The sequence below is a fragment of the Amblyomma americanum genome, chromosome 2, assembly GCF_052857255.1.
Source record: "Amblyomma americanum isolate KBUSLIRL-KWMA chromosome 2, ASM5285725v1, whole genome shotgun sequence".
In the NCBI taxonomy this organism is placed as follows: Eukaryota; Metazoa; Arthropoda; class Arachnida; order Ixodida; family Ixodidae; genus Amblyomma; species Amblyomma americanum.
The window spans coordinates 17,565,074-17,581,941 of record NC_135498.1 but is presented as its reverse complement, the minus strand read 5'-3'; the positions used below and the strand labels follow the sequence as shown (position 1 = coordinate 17,581,941).

The window sequence follows — 16,868 nt, the reverse complement described above, 5'->3', positions numbered from 1 at the left end:
AAGTGACAATGAGCTTTCCTGGATGATGAAGCATGCACGTGGCGACCTTGCCTGCGTCGTGTTTCTGCTCATTTAATTGCAGTACATTGTGTAGTGTAACTTCCAACCCTTTTCTGAATAGTGCAGTTCATGTCACCAAAATGGTATCAAGGGAAGTTAATCCAAGTTTGTACGCTAGTTGTGCCGGGAGGCAGTTAAACGTTGTTTATTCCTGCGCAGTGAACGTGGCACCCTGGCCATCCAGATGGCAGCCAGAAGAGCATTAAGCGACGCGAAGATGTGCTGAATGCCAGCGTAGGACCCCAGCACGTCCTTGAAGTAACCTGCAGAGAAAAACAGAAATAGAAGATATTTATCACAATGACGAAAGCCTCAGGCGACAGGGTTAAAAGTAGCACAAAACCTCGTAAGCCATAAAAGCCAGCGCACTCAGTTATTTGTCTATTTACTGACCAAGGGGCAGGAGCAGAGGCGGCAGGCATGTGATATTTCATATGAGGATTTTACCGTCTTGGCAATGCATGTGAGTTATGAGTGACGTCCTATATTGGAAGGCTCCGAATTGGCAAATGCTTTCAACGTGGTTGGGATTCCTTCCCGCGATCTTGGTCTCAGTAGTCACACCTCATAGCCACTTAGCCATCGCGGTGGGTGATCAGGGCGTAGAATAGTAATGGGCAGAAAAAAAAGGATATTTGAAAATACAAACAGAGAGAAAAGAAATGGAAACGTGCACAATAAATGCAACATGGAGGAAATAAACAGCAGGTTCGTGATAAAAAAACAGTAGAAAAAGTTCAGGTTAGGCAAACAAGAGGCTTGCCATCGTGGCTGTGAACACAGTTAAATCTTCAATGCAGGCAGTGGATCGCGACATTTTGTACCTTTTTGTGATAGTTCATCATACGAATAATTCAAAAGACCTTTTTTTTAACTGAAAGTTTAGCTCCAGCTTTGTGCGCATATCTAGTGTGCGACGATACTTAACTTGGCTGCGGAATATAGGTCCACAGTTTAGAAATACCGTAAGTGGAATAGAGAGTTATTAGTGAATAGAACGTTACCTATGAGTGAAGGTCTGACGAGTAAAGAGGCGCCCATTACGGTGTGGCACCCACCCAACACGAGGCCAAGGCTTTCGTGGCCTAGGTCCTTGATGATTAGGGGGCAGAGCAGGGGAGCCACCACTCCGCAGCTCAGGCCTTGGACCACGGCGCATGCCAGGAGCTGGGTGCCGGATTCGGACCACACAAGACCTTCGCAGGCTGCTGCGTTGCCGCAGAAACCCAGTGTCAGTGTTGCTTTCGCGGACAGCCAACGCCGATCCACCACGATTCCGATGGCGAGGCACCCCAGCACGACGCTAACGTTGAAGGCAAGTAGAAGGTACGCCGCGAAGCTACTGTCTATGCCCCGCTGCAGCGTCACGTCCAAATGGAGAAGAACGAAATTGGATAGAACGTAGTTTTGAATTGAGAACGACAGGGAATTCAAGAGAAAGAGCGGATTTACGAAGACCTTACAGTTTACTTTGGCGAAAGATGCGGCGGTCATTCTCAGCAACTCAAGAGCTCTGTACTGACGCACTTGGGATTTCGAAGAGCTGGCAATGACAACTCTTTCTGTAGCATGCTGCGACCTAGCGTTAGTTGAAATATTGTTACAAGGAAATTTGGCGGCGCACTCTACGTTTTGTTCTTGAAGAGAGTTGTCCGGTTCTCCAGCATCACGTGCTCCTTTTGATACGAGGTCCTCCGAGACATCTGGAAATAAGGATTCGGTGACACTTGCCACGTCAGCGCCTGCGGAGTTATCAGAACTCTTGTTTATAGACCCTATCTTCTCGTTGTGGGCCTGTCTTGAAGGGTGCTTTTGGGATTCACCAAACTCGGAGCCAGAGCCCTCTTTATTCCTGGGATGCAACAACCAGGGCGGTATCTGCACAAGGAGCGCAGCAACGAGTCCGTTGAGGGACAGAGCGCCCAGAAGGAGGAAGATCTCGGGTGTGCCGTACTCGACGCGGATGTAGTTGGCGAGGAACGGAGTTAAGAAGTGCGAGCTCTTGGCCGCGCTCGAGCTGGCACACGCCGTGGCGCGCCAGCGGACAAAGTACGCGCACAGCAGTACGGACGTGACCACGAAAACGCCACTGGAGGCCATTCCTGCAGCAAAGAAAAAAAAACACCAAGTGCCTCCCATTTGTTGGCTAAGAGGACTTGAAGAACGCCCGTGAACTGCAGCTGCGTAAACTGCTCGAGGGCGCCCTAAGAAACGAGGTGTGTCCTGGAAGATCACGTTCTGTGCAATTGTTGTTCTATGTAGGAGTGACACACACCCACAGTGGGGGATAGGCCAGGGTGCCTTGTACAGGCATTAAAAGTTGTTAAACGTTGACTGATTTAAGGCGGCTGAGGTTGCATATTGTGCAAAAAAATTGTGAATTATAACTGAAAGAAGTCTCTCTGACGCAATGACGAAATTAGCGAGGAGCTCCGGAAATTTCGACCACCTGAGGTTCTTATCAATCTTTTGGAACACTTACAAGTCGCACAGAAAGTAAACGAAACGAGTTAGCGGGATTATAGGACGCTGATATGCGACCTTGTATTACAACACAAACCAAAGTCCATAAGGGAGGGGGAAACCTTAGGGTGCTTAACTCAGCACTCTGAGGCTACCCCCTCTGTTGTGTTCTTCGGTTTATGTTCTCCTCCGTGGACTTTCTTTGGGAGGTGTACCTACCCCCGTGGGGGCTTTGCGGACTCAGTGGCTTCGCTGGTTACATATGTGGTGTGACACACAATGCCACCTAATTTCGAGTACCCTCTACACCAAGACCGTCAAATAAGCATTTGGTTTGCTTCTGATTGTGCTGGCACGAACACAGCTAGAGAGATTCTGATTTTAGTTCTGTCACCCATCGGCCTGATGGCCCCCTGGCTATATGACTTTATGCGACTGCGCGAGAGCCTGCTGGTTGGATTCCCGACAGCGACTGGCACATCTCACTGGAAAAAGTGTGTGCACATTAGGTGCGCAGCAAGAGCCATCTTATTGGAATTATTGCGTAGTCGTTCACATAAGGCATGTCCGGCAGCTATGGTACAGTTTCGGCACACAGAATTTATCATTCTTGCCTCTATAGTCCAGCCTCTTTTGTAGCGGCAGCTACCGTGTACACTCTACTAAGGGCCGCACTTTTTTATAGCGATTTTGGCTGTGTACAGTCCTTGCAGAGCCGCCGCGGTGGCTTAGTGGTTATGGCGTTCGGCTGCTGGCCCGAAAGACGCGGGTTCGATCCCGGCCGCGGCGGTAGAATTTCGATGGAGGCGAAATTCTAGAGGCCCGTGTACTGTGCGATGTCAGTGCACGTTGAAGAACCCCAGGTGGTCGAAATTTCCGGAGCCCTTCACTACGGCGTCTGTCATAGCCTGAGTCGCTTTGGGACGTTAAACCCCCATAAACCAAACCAAACCAGTCCTTGCACGAGGGAGGCATTATTAAGTTCAATTTTTCAGTTATAATACGGGGAAACTATACTTTACTTTATTTACAGTCGGAACCTATAACTGGAGACTAGTTGCAGATTTCGTTAAGATTCTTCATCGCAACAGTTTTCGCCGCTGCTCTGGCCACTTCTCTCACCACCTTAATGAATGAGGTAATCTTTGATTCCATGCATTGCATTCTGAACTGGTGTAGCTTTAAAATTTTCAAGCACAATGTGCGGGGACACTGCACGCAACGCATTCAAAATCAGCGAGTAACCGAGAGGAAGTGATATATTACTTAGCTACGCGGCTGCGGTGGTTCTGTGTTGATGGTGCGCGGCTGCTGACCCACAAGATGCGGGTTGTATCCCGGCCGCGGCGGCCATACTTCGATGGAAGCGAAATGCTAGATGCTGGTGTACTGTGCGATGTCAGTGCACATTAATGAATCCCAGGCGGTCGAAATTCTCCGGAGTCCTCCATTACGGCGCCCCTCATAACTCGACTCGCTTTGGGACGTTAAACCCCATAAAACCAAACCATAAAGCCAAACATTCCTTAGCCTTCCTGTCGGCGTCACTTCGTGTTTGGCCGTTGCCATGCGCTCTGAGAACAGGCGACTGAATTGGGCTTTATTATGACACACAGCTGCACAGCGGAACATGCAATGATATGATGACCATGATAACAGAAGGCGGCTGTCGCCAGCTATCAGGTCGCCGGGGATTAGTGCCCCGCAAGAAAATTTATACATGCCTGAGGATTTTTTTTTCAGCTTATCGGCTCCCAATAAAGGGGAGTGGCCCAGAAACAAGCGCGGCCCTTACTCGAGTGTATACTGTACATCAGGGAGGCTTTTAGTGCTCACTGTGGTGGACACAAAGGAAACCCTAAGTGCCCTCTGTGCAAAATAAACGCCGGCCAAAGCGAACGTCATGGGCTTGGAAAGAGCGTTGTGCCCGTCTTCCTCCTCGCATGCGAATTACTCGATCACAGCGCACCCTGCATACATGAACAGAGCGATTCGATCGAAAGGAAACAGCAAATATATAAAAAGCGGCTTAGAACTGCAGTTTGGAGCAGTATCTTCATTGGCCCCACCGCTATAGATCATTGACTTCCGAAAGTGCTGACAAGATGGATATGTCTTGCGACTACAAAGAGGAGTGCGTAGTCATATTGTGGATAAACTACACAATATTTCGGGTGCGTTATTCCAAATCTATTCCTAAACAAAACAGAGCGCTCGGTCATGCGGTTATCTTTGATGCAAGCCTTGCCTTTTTATGATAGCTGAAGGTTGCAGGCACGCGTGTCGCTCGAAAGCTTCTTTGCCCCATCATGCTGTCTATTTCAGAGGAACAAGCGTTCGCCGAAACTTGCTCTCGATGGGAAACCTGCGCTGCCAAGGTTGCACTGCAATTTTTCCATTCGGTGATTCAAAACTGATTTTGTCAGCCGCTTGGGCAAACGCGAGAACACATTCTGCGCGATTAGATACCCGCGTTTGGCTGACAGCATTCATTGCCGAGCTTCTCTCGGCGTAGCCCAGATAGCTGACGCACGGCACGTGCGCCTTCGACAGAGTGCGGAGGCTCACGCCAATAAGCGCCAGAAGGTGGCGCGGAAAAGTACTAAAAGTACTACCCAAAACTGCTTGCTCTTCTCGCTAGGCAGTGTGTTATGGCGCTGCAATCGGCACCGCAAACTTCAGCGCAAGTTCCCCATAGCCAACTACCTTAGTGCAACAGGTGGAGCATCAGGGAAAGAATTGAGTGCCTACTGGAGGTGCCTCACCGTGGACCGCTCCGAAGAAGAGCGAGATCAAGGACACGCTCGGGGCGAAGTAGCACGCGATGAGGCCCAGAGCCGTCAGCAGAGAGCAGCCCAGTGACATGACCCGCAGAGGAACCACTTCGCACAGGAAGCCGGTGATGATTCCTGCAACAACCAAGCGTGCAGGTAAGACCAGGTATGTAGGGTGCTTGCTGCCCATTGTCCCGCAGCGCCGCGCGAGTGACGAGCAGGAAATACACTACACTCTAAACACCAGTACGCCTGTATGGGGGTAAGAAGGGATTAAGCAGTCGTCTAGCGCACTCCCATTCAGATCTGGGAGTGCGCATTCAGCGCACTCCCAGTTCTGAATGGGAGTGCGCCAGACGACTGCTTAATCCCTTCTTACTCCTTTGGTTTGGTTTATGGGGGTTTAACGTCCCAAAGCAACTCAGGCTATGAGAGACGCCCTGGGGTTCTTTAACGTGCACTGACATCACACAGTACACCGGCATCTACTATTTCGCCTCCGTCGAGATTTGACCGCCGCGGCCGGGATCGAACTCGTTCACTCAGGCTCAGTAGCCGAGCGCCATAACCGCAGAGGCACTGCGGTGGTTGTTACTCCTTTCTGTTTAGAGTAATAAATATAAAAGAGAGTGCCACCCTTTTAGTTGTGTGCAGAAGAAAGGATTTTAGTTTTATATAGAAATAGGCACTCGCTGCGCTTATGCAGTGCGTGTTCGTTTCCATCGCTATCTTCAAATCAGAAAAATAACAGTCGCAAACATCCTACTGAGCGCATCTGCACGGGTACGCAAAAACAGCTGCACAGCTGTACATTTAGAGTTCGGTACCGTTTTTTGCGACGTTCGCTCAGCGGTTGGCGGAGCGGTGTGCAATTTCAGTAGTGAAATGCGCTACTGAAAGAAAAAAAGAGTTGAAAGCTTAAGAGGAGAAGGCTGCAAATTGAGGTAAATATAAGAAAAGGGGTGTGGCGCGCGCGATTGCAAAGACATTAGCTGCTCCCAGGGCATGCTATATAAGGATCACCTTTAGTAAAGGCCTGAGCTAGCGCCTTGTGAAAAGAAGCATTTCTTTTTTCAGGGCCCATTGGAGCGCTCCAAAGGAGGACCTCTTGGAGTGCTTGGTTTCATTCAGACACTGGGCACGCTGACATACTCTGCGCATGCTGACGCTGATATGCACACGTCTCATTCAGTGTTGTCGGTCGCGGACATTAATTAAAATATGGATCGCGCTTCGGCGGTGAAAGCCATACGACTCATTACCTAGCGAAGATTAATTGATTATAGGAAAACAAAACTTACTTTTGCGCTTGCTCCTAAACGCAGCAAACATTTCTATTTTTTTCCCCACAACAAGAGAGAAGAGTTTGAAAGCCGAAGCGTGCCCCATATTTTTTCCGAGACTGTAGTGTAAGCGGATAGGTATATGGCCGTGACACCAAGGTTTTTTCGCAAATTTCTGCGCTTCGCCGCACCTAAAGATCCAAAAGAAACATGTTGGCAGGAATTGAAAAGACGATATCATCTATTGAGTTCCTGTCGACAGATTTCGAAAGTACAGGCAGATTTCTGGTAACCGCGAATGACACCCCTATATATCCAGTTATCACGATGTGCTCGGGCAAAACGTCAACCATGCTCATCTATATAAAAGTCATCGGAAAATAACAATTTTGGTGATCGCGATAACAAAAAGTCTGAAACCTGTGTGAAAAGAGAACAAACTAAACGAAAACCAAGCTACAAAAGTGGCTAATTGGTTCTGTATTTTCAAAGTACCGGTGCTCTGTACTTAAGCACAAGGACAGAGGAGAGGCGAACTTCCAACTTTTTATCTTCACAGTTGAAGTTCGCGCACGTTACCTGTGTCGTCTCTTGTTCGTTCCCCTGCCCTAGGGCTTAAGTACAGCGCGTTTATGCTTCGAAGATGCAGAAACAACTAGCCAGGGGGCGCTGCAAGCATCAGGGCCTGTAGAGATACAGCGGGGGCTTAGACAAGGATGTCCTCTGTCCCCTTTGTTGTTCATGTTGTACCTGCAAGGTTTGGAGGCCAAGCTAGAGGGGAGCGGACTAGGTTTCAACCTATCTTTTTTCAAGCAAGGGGAATTGATTAAACAGACATTACCGGGACTAATATATGCGGACGATATAGTGATAATGGCTGACAACAAGGAAGACCTGCAGAAGTTGTTAGACATATGCAGTACAGAGGGAGATAGATTAGGCTTCAAGTATAGTAAGGAAAAATCTGCAGTCATGACATTTAATGAAGAGGGCGGCGAGCATAGAATACAGGAGTTCGTGCTAAAGGTAGTGAATGAGTACAAGTATCTTGGGGTGTGGATAAATAACAGTGTTGAGTATCTGACAGAGCATGAAAAATATGTAATGAATAAAGCTAGTAAGAATGCAGCTGTCATGAAAAATAGGGCACTGTGGAATTACAATAGGTATGAGGTGGTAAGAGGGATCTGGAAAGGGGTGATGGTCCCTAGCCTGACCTTCGGGAATGCGGTCCTGTGTATGAGGCCAGATGTTCAAGCAAGGCTGGAAATTAGGCAACGGGGAGTAGGGAGGTTAGCTTTGGGAGCACATGGCAATACACCAAATCAGGGGGTACAGGGTGATATGGGATGGGCGTCTTTCGAGAGCAGAGAGGCTAGCAGTAAGATAGCATTTGAGGAACGATTGAGAAGGATGGAGGAAAAGCGGTGGGCTAGGAAAGTTTTCAGATACCTGTATATAAAGAATGTTGACACGAAATGGAGAAAGCGAACTAGAAAATTGACAAGCAAATATCTGGACAGCAGTAAGGGGGCAAATCAGCAATTATCGGTTAAGAAAAAGGTTAAAGGAACAGAGAGAGCTTTGTGGAAAACAGGGATGCTGACGAAATCGGCACTAGAAACATACCGGACCTTTAAACAGGAAATTGTCAAAGAAAATATCTATAATAATTGTAGGGGAAGTTCTTTGTTGTTTGAGGCCAGGACTGGAGTTTTGCGGACTAAGAAGTATAGAGTCAGGTACCAGGAGATAGACACTTTGTGCATTGCGTGCGGAGAGGAGGAGGAAACGGCTGAACACTTGATACTTTTCTGTAAAGGGCTTCACCCTACAGTGGAAGGCAGCGGGGCTGACTTACCCAAGGCATTGGGGTTTAGGGATAGTGAAGGGAAAGTGGATTTTAAGAGGTTAGAAGTAACCAAGCGAAGGTTATCTGATTGGTGGCTAAAAGCAAGACAGGAGTAAAATTTCACAAGACATGGCTAGGTGGCTTGAGCCACCGCCCGATGTAAAGGGTTCAGCCGTATCCATACATCCATCCATCCATCGACGAGACGTACGTTCGCACCGCTCCGAGTGTTTGAAGCTTTTGGCCCGGATGTTTTTGGGCTAGGCTCCCAGAAATGGATGGACACCACCGTCATGTCCCTCGCCACCAGTGGACATTGGTTTCAACGCTTCCACGTCGAAGACTATCCCAGGAAACGATCCCGATACATCGTATACGCCTACTGCCGATGCCGCCAACATGGCTCCCGGGCAGCCGCGGCAACATTGTTCCGCAGCGGCACAGATAACGCGGCGCAATCTATCCCTGTGCTTGACGTCTACGCAAGCATGACGGGTGAGGATTCCAGCCAAGTGATTGCCGCGATGCCTGTCCCCAATCCCTTCTCTGTTCTTTCCACGGAAAATATGCCTGGAACTAACCCTTCTCAGTTAGGATCTTGCACTTTTCCATTTTCAAAAGTTGCCAAGCTACCTAGGATGGGGTTGGGTACTTCCCAGATAGCTCAATAAAACGCTAGCTTTGTGAACAAACGACACGGCGTAAAACTTAGCCGCTCGCCGACAGCTATAAATGCTCGTTACGCGGACGCACATTTTTCGATCCCGGGGCTCTGCCTCGGCGACATTGGTCACCACATTGGGCAGAATCGATCACTTTGCTGATAATGACCATTCTGAAGGGGATGAATGGCAGCCTGTTAGGCGAAAGAACAAAGCTAACAGGTGCCGGTCCTATCAGTGGGCAACACACAGTGATAATTAAGCTATTCACACTCCCCGCATACTAGTCTGCACGGAACCATTGCAGACGAGCTTCAAAAAAAATTTTTTTTTTTCACTCAGGTTTTCAAGAACGCCTCTTGAAACAAGCAGTCAGTTTGCAGTCGACGTATTGCATGTATACGCATGCCAGGGATCATCTCCTCAGACTACAGTCTCTCTTAATTTCTAGAAAGGCGGCACCTATGCAGGCTTATGAAGCCATTCTCCCAGGCCAGATCCGCGGTGTCATATATCGTGCCAACTGGTTAACAAGCGAGCAGATCGCGGCCAACCTCATGTGCTACTCGTGCAAAATAACGCCTGCATCAAGGAGTGTGGCATGAAAACATCTCCGCAAAAAAAAAAAAAAACGAGTATATATGGTTGTCATAAGCGGTCAGTGGCTCTCTCTCAGATCATGAATGGCAGTGAAGCAATATCCACCAAGAGAAAAGTGTACAACAGCTGTTTCTTACCGGTACTCACCTACGGAGCAGAAACGTGGAGGCTAACGAAAAGGGTTCAGCTTAAGTTAAAGACAACGCAGCGAGCCATCGAAAGAAAAATTGTAGGTGTAACGTTAAGATACCGGAAGAGGGCAGAGTGGGTGCGGGAACAAAAGCGTGTTAATGACATCCTAGTCGAAATCAAGAGGAATAAATGGGCTTGGGCAGGGCATGTACTGCGAAGGCAAGATAACCGCTGGTCCTTAAATTGAGTGGATTCCAAGAGAAAGTAAGCGTAGCAGGCGGCGGCAGAAGGTTAGGTGGACGGATGAGATTAAGAAGTTTGCAGGCAAAGGGTGGCCGCAGCTGGCAAAGGACAGGGTTAATTGGAGAGACATGGGAGAGGCCTTTGCCCTGCAGTGGGTGTAGTCAGGTTGATGATGATGATGATCATGATGATGATGATTGTCATAAGCAGTCCGCGACTGCAACCCGAGGCCCAACGGAACCTTATCTCACTTCATTTGGGGAACTCCTTTATTTCCCAGAAAAAAAAAAAACAATCCACATACTCGGCATGCTTACTGACGAGGATGGGGGAGCCAAAGGCTGGCTTCATAGCACGGTGCTTAATTGCCATCAGGCTTTACGCCTTATGCGCCGAGTTTCCGCGCGTGGGTGGGGAACGAAAAGAGGTGGGACTCCGTCATATAGCCTTAGCACTCATAACATAAAAAAAACCTGTACGCATATTCGTACATGCGGCTTAACACGACCCAACGCCTTCGCGCAAGGCGATGCATGCGTCTGGTTACTGGTCTGCCACAGTACTGCCCAGTAGTGGAGCTACACGCATGCAGCAAAATCAATGCCCTGCAGCATGTGGCACAGCACCAATTGCAAGCCCAGCGTGTCCGTCTCTCTACAACGGCGGCTGGCCGTCAGATTCTGCGGGCATTAGGCTGCAATAATAATAATAATAATAATAATAATAATAATAATAATAATAATAATAATAATAATAATAATAATAATAATAATAATTGGTTTTTGGGGGAAAGGAAATGGCGCAGTATCTGTCTCATATATCGTTGGACACCCGAACCGCGCCGTAAGGGAAGGGATAAAGGAGGGAGTGAAAGAAGAAAGGAAGAAGGAGGTGCCGTAGTGGAGGGCTCCGGAATAATTTCGACCACCTGGGGATCTTTAACGTGCAACTGACATCGCACAGCACACGGGCGCCTTAGCGTTCTGCCTCCACAAAAACGCAGCCGGCGTGGTCGGGTTCGAACCCGGGAACTCCGGATCAGTAGTCGAGCGCCCTAACCACTGAGCCACCGCGGCGGGATTATGCTGCAACGTTTGCAATTTAGAGACACTCTCGGCTCCTGCGCCACGACGGGAACTAATCTATTTAGTAGATGGCATGCTATCACCAAAGACAATGGGTTCAGCTAATCCCCAAAGGCACAAAGCTGACGCTAAACGTCACGAGATGTCGTACAAGCTAGCGCAGGAAGGGCCCGTCCAACTGATCACAGACGCCGGCCATTTTAAACATTGCACTGCCATATATTGTCACGACTCTTAATCAGATATCACTGTAGTTCAACGGATCTCCGAGGGACACACTGTCACTAATCTCGAGCTCATTGCCATACGCTTTGCCATTACTCGAAAAGTAGAAAGACAGGATCCGCCTCCTTGCACCTACCACGTTCACATTGATTCACAAGCAGCGTACACCGCCTGCCGTGCAGGGGGAGCAGACTGTGCCGTTCTTAACATTATTAGATTCCCGTCGCCTGCAAGAGGAGGGCTGCACTGTATAGCTATCAAATGGATTCCTGCACGCGAAGGAATCACTGGAAACGAAAAGGCACACCGGGCAGCGGGCGCTGCAACTCTTTCCGCACCTCTAGCTGGATCCACACTCGCGGGCTTCATACTCGGATCCCAGAGGCTAGGCTTCATCGGCATTCACTTCTACACGGTGATCTCGGAGTTTTGTTAGGTGCAGTGGTGTGGCTTTGAGGGCTTAATTGTTCACAGTATTGAAAAACACTGTAGCGCAGCACAAGACGAAAACTCGCAGAACAGAAACGTGACGAGTGTGAATCGAGTGGAGGAGGAATTTTGAAATGCCATTTTCTCAGCAATGAATGCGTCTTCTGGTGCCGTGCAAAGATCAACATACCCCGAAAAAGTCACCGAATCGATTTTTGCTAAGAGCAAAAAACGGAATGGGTTTGTCCTCCGTTAAGGGCATTAAGGTATCTGGTCCTGCCTTTAGGTTAGCCCATAATAAATCTTTCCATTGACCAAGCACATTTCGAAAAAAACAATTTTTGAGCAGAAAGCAGGCTTAACCTGATTTTTCGATTAGTTGTTCGTGGAGTAGAGGTCGGAAAGAATCGGATTCTACCCGAAAACCGCAGGCCTCCACTGTGGCCTCTCTTCCTCCGTGCCTCGTTTCACGCCCTGTTTCATCCGTTCCCTAAAGGCGCGGTTGAGGTGTCCATCGAGAGTGAGACGCTTAACACGCCTTTCTACTCATCTCATAAGAACCCAATAATTTTTATTTTACCTCCGCCCAGACACAGGGAAGACTGCAGGGATGGCGGGAACGAGGCCTCCCTGTGGCTAACGCCGAAGTGTTCCCGGATGCCGACGTACATGGCGCCGTGCGAGCGGCTTCCTAGGGTGGCCGCATGTAACATCACCGCGCACATGGCCAAGGTGAACCAGCTTCGGCGGCTGTCCTGCAGGCGGAGACGTGCGGTCCCTTCTATGGTTCCCTCCATGGGGGCGGCGTCAGTCATTTCGCACTTGAGGTCATCCTGTGACGGTGTCAGAGGAAGACCACGCGTGTATGTGTGCGCATGAGAGAGAAAAAAAGAGAGACAGAGAATCACTGCGCGCCTTACGGGCACAAAAGAGAAGAGGCCTAGCTTATCAGTTAAATGGCCCGATTAACAAGGTATCAAAGAAATAGAATAACAACTCCACAACATACCAGCTAAAGTACCCACATTCAGAAAAAAATTGATAATTGGTTTTGGGGGAAAGGAAATGGCGCAGTATGTACCTCACATCTCGGCGGACACCTGAACCGCGCCGTAAGGGAAGGGATAGAAGAGGGAGTGAAAGAAGAAAGGAAGAAAAAGGCGCCGTAGTGGAGGGCTGCGGAATAATTTCAACCACGTGGGGATCTTTAACGTGCACTGACATCGCACATCACACGGGCGCCAGTATCAAAATTTTGTTAGCTAACATAAAGCTTTTGAAATCAAAAGGTCATCAATTAGCAACAGTTAGAATTTGGCCCATATTGTGCAGCTGGCACGAGTTGTGCGAAAGAAGAAATCGAATACCTCGAACTACCTAGAAGAACCGAAGGAAGTAAACAATTCTTGTTTTTCCAACCAATGTCTTCCTACTTTTCGCGCAACAGATGTGATTTGATTTGATTTGATTTATTTCCGTCGAACAGGGGCTCGAACAAAAGCGAAAGAGTTCACTTGACGAGGTTCAAACCCCTGTGCACGAGGCATACAGCATAATGAGAGACGAGAAATATTTGGACGCAGGATGCAAGTCGCAGGTTCGCGTCCTGTTCTTCGCTCAGCTTGCCCCACATTGACGCCAGACATTTTGACCGAAATGCGTTGGCTATTGAGACAATGTTGACATCAGGCTTTGTATGCAAGCTCCATGATGTTCCATGAGCATACGGCGTGCAAAGGATATATTGCGAATTCGCGCCATCGGGCACTGAAGGGGCCCTGAAGCACCTTCTGAGGAGAGTACATAAAACTGCTCAATCGCAACGCAGTGTTGACATGAACCCTTGAGCCACATTATATACCTTTACACGAAGCAGATAATTCACAACCACGCGCGAAAGTTTACAAGCTTTTCCGGCGACTTTTTCATACTAGTGCCTTCCTCAGTTTCACGCTTCTGCATATGTCTGTTATGAGATGGCTATCAGTTGGATTATTTATGGCGTCACGAAGTCAGCTGCATCGCTCCGGTGGGTCAGAAAGCTCCCCCCCCCCCCCCCCCCCCCCGTGCCGGGGAATTCCTGCGCTCTTTGGCAGCTGGCAGGGGTCCAGTGGCTGGGGTCGGCGGAGGAGCGCCGACCTTTCAGCTTACAAAAGGTGACGAGAGGAGAAGGAAAATGTTAAAGACGCTGAAATAAAAAAATTTCATTGCGTAACTCAGCTTTTAAAAAACGCATTAAAAATTCATGCTGGATGATATTCGGGAAGCGGCATCCTTTAACATCCCTGTCATACCGCGACTTTCTTGACAGCCTCTTTCATAGCTCCTGTGAGGGTTAAATGAATAACAAAAAAGGGAAAATCATTAGGGGAGCAAGCAGCGAAGCGTGAACAGGCGAAGAATAAAGGTGAGAGCGGGCAGTTGAGGAAAAAAATTGCAGTGTTTCATAATATTTTGATTTATCTGCAAGGCCATGGTGGTATCGCTGAAGGGACTGGGGAACAACGTATATCAATTACAGCAAGTTATAATTGCCACTATTGTTACTAAAAGCATAATGTGACGCCTCATTTCATTGGTGGTCGCTCCATGCAATCTGTATTCATGTCGACCCGCTTCCGTTGACTCACATACGGCGGGCGAATGCTGTTTTCACAGGCTCCAGCAGGCGCCACTGGGAATCCAATATGGCTGCCCGAGAGATGATCCGGCAGCCGCGATAGTCTTGCATTGAGCTACGCTTCGCTGCCTGAAGCTGCATTAAAATGTTCCTGCATGCGTGCTCCCTTAGGCGAAGAAACTCTCAACGCAGGTCCCGTGTGCTGTGCGATGTCATTGCACGTTAAAGAACCCCAGGTGGTCGAAATTATTCCGGAGCCCTCCAGTACGGCACCTCTTTCTTCCTTTCTTCTTTCACTCCCTCCTCTATCCCTTTCCTTACGGCGCGGTTCAGGTGGCCGCCGATATGTGAGACAGATACTGAGACATCTCCTTTCCCCAACAGCCAATTCAATTCAGGTCACGTTGTGTGCTGTGGCGCGAACATATGCACGGTATTCTCTGTCGCCGCACAAGCTTTCTGTGTGCAGGCATCGCAGGTTCGATAGAAACCATGCGACGCAGATGTGGGTATTACAATATGCAAACCATTCGGCTGCTGACGACGTGGTGTGGCAGCTGCGACACGTATCGAGGCGGCTCTAATCTTACCAACAAAAGCGGCGCGGAAACGTTTGACACGGGCGCGGCGGGCAAACACGGATACGGACATAATTTTCTTGTATTGTCCGAATCACTGGTACTCGTGGAGTCCTTCATTTCAAGATGTCGCAGTGCGTGTTCACGCATCTATTTCCCGCCTCAATTCAGCACATATGCGTCACATCTGGACGCCTGTAGACTAGCAAAGTGCAGAGAATCGCGGTCTGGGCACAACAACAATGCAAGAATATCAAGTAGCAATGACAGCATCTGCAGTGCGCTTTCTAGAGCCGATGGAGCTCTAACGGGACGTAAATCTGGAACAAGCCCTAACGCAAACCTTTTTCAGCAGCGATCGCTTGACAAGCTAAGTAGATTTCGACAGTGCCTTAAATACTAGCAGATGCTGGTACCGGCTGCGGATGTAGCTACTGCTCCGTAAAGTTCAGTGCACACTCGGAATTTAGTGCGCATCCGGGGACTGCTGAATGGAAGCACTGCGTGCGTTGATCGCGCCGGAAACGCGTGCTTTTTGTTTTATTTCTAAAAAAAATACCTGTACCGTCATGTGGTACTCCTGCTAAAAAAACGAGTGGTTTACAATCTACGTCTGCCAAGATCACAAAGAAAACAACGCAAACTTAACGAAGAGCGCAGAAAGGGAAGACGAGACAGCGCCTGGGTCTCGTCTTCCCTTTCTGCGCCCTTCGTGAAGTTGACGCTTCTTTTTTGCGATGAACAACCAACTAGCTCATGATGTGTTCTTCAGTCAAAATCGCAGCCCACCAGCTATTGGTGTCCCACAAGAAATTATTGCTGCAGAAATATGCACTGCAAAGCGTCATAGTCTTGGTCACAGGTTTAATTTTTTAACGCAAACCTTTGTTATGGTGAAAACCTAAAATAAATATAAGAAGCGGGGCAGAAAAACGCGGACAATGAAGACACACAAAAACAATAGGACAACCACAGTGGTAGTGCTGTTTGAATTTTTTCGTGCTCCTCATGTAATCACACGGCTTTAAGCTTGCTTTATCACTGCGTCTTATTAATCAGATTTCAGCGTCGCTTGGTCGTTCCGCTTCTGCTGGGGCTTTTAGTGGACGGAGGCCTTGTGGAGGGTGGGAGTCGATGCAATGGTGGTGGGTGACGCTATTGGAGGGTAGGGTTGAGTTACTGAGCGGCAGGTGGCTGGACGGTGCAGACTCGCTCGTACTGGAGGCTTCACTTAACAGGCATCACAATCACGTGGTGTACAGTCGCACTGCTTTCGCAGTAAAACTTGCGTGAAGTAAATAACGGGGCTGAAAGGAAGAACTCAAACACAAAAATAAATAATTTCAGGCTTACTCACCACTCTCCTCGGTTTCTTATTGTCCATGGGCTCCGCAAACAGATGCAACCAACTTCCGGAAGGCTCTTGGTGTAAAGCATATGCTCTCATTCGCTTGCTCACCATGCATATGGGGAAGGAGTGAGCTGTAGTCTCTGTGACATGGTGCGCAGTGAGTCGATTTAGCTCGTATAGCAACAGCAACTGGCTTCTTTATCTCTCCGCATGGATCGGAATACATTATGCTCGTCTGGTTGGTTTCCTGCTACGGCGGATTGTTTCTTTTTATTGTTTTTTTTTTTGGGGGGGGGGAGGAAACAGCTGTCGCTCTTTCAGAGCTGCGACCCCCGGCTCCTAAACGCTCCCTGCCATGGAACGCGGGCACTTGAGCCGCACGGCAATCTATTCGATACCTGGATGCTGGAATGGCAGAGTCTCTCTATTTGCGTGTCATTGTCGACAGCCTTTAGCCTTGAATCACCGCCAGGCGTAGGTACACAGGCCATTAGCTACCTTGTCTGCTGTC

At 48.7% G+C, this 16,868-nt stretch overlaps 1 protein-coding gene and 1 non-coding gene across 2 annotated transcripts; one reads left to right on the top strand and one right to left on the bottom strand.

Moving 5' to 3' along the window:
* Window positions 1-122: 122 nt before the first annotated feature.
* LOC144118363 (uncharacterized) lies at window positions 123-16,629 on the bottom strand. The gene is made up of 5 exons (XM_077651314.1): window positions 16,364-16,629; window positions 12,389-12,641; window positions 5,289-5,432; window positions 1,065-2,162; window positions 123-323 (listed from the first exon to the last, which is right to left on the bottom strand). Exons 1-5 carry the CDS (start codon window positions 16,466-16,468, stop codon window positions 175-177), a joined length of 1,749 nt encoding a protein of 582 aa, XP_077507440.1. The 5' UTR covers window positions 16,469-16,629; the 3' UTR covers window positions 123-174.
* TRNAS-GCU (transfer RNA serine (anticodon GCU)) lies at window positions 3,241-3,312 on the top strand. The gene has a single exon. It is a non-coding gene; the product is annotated as a tRNA-Ser (tRNA).
* Window positions 16,630-16,868: the final 239 nt, after the last annotated feature.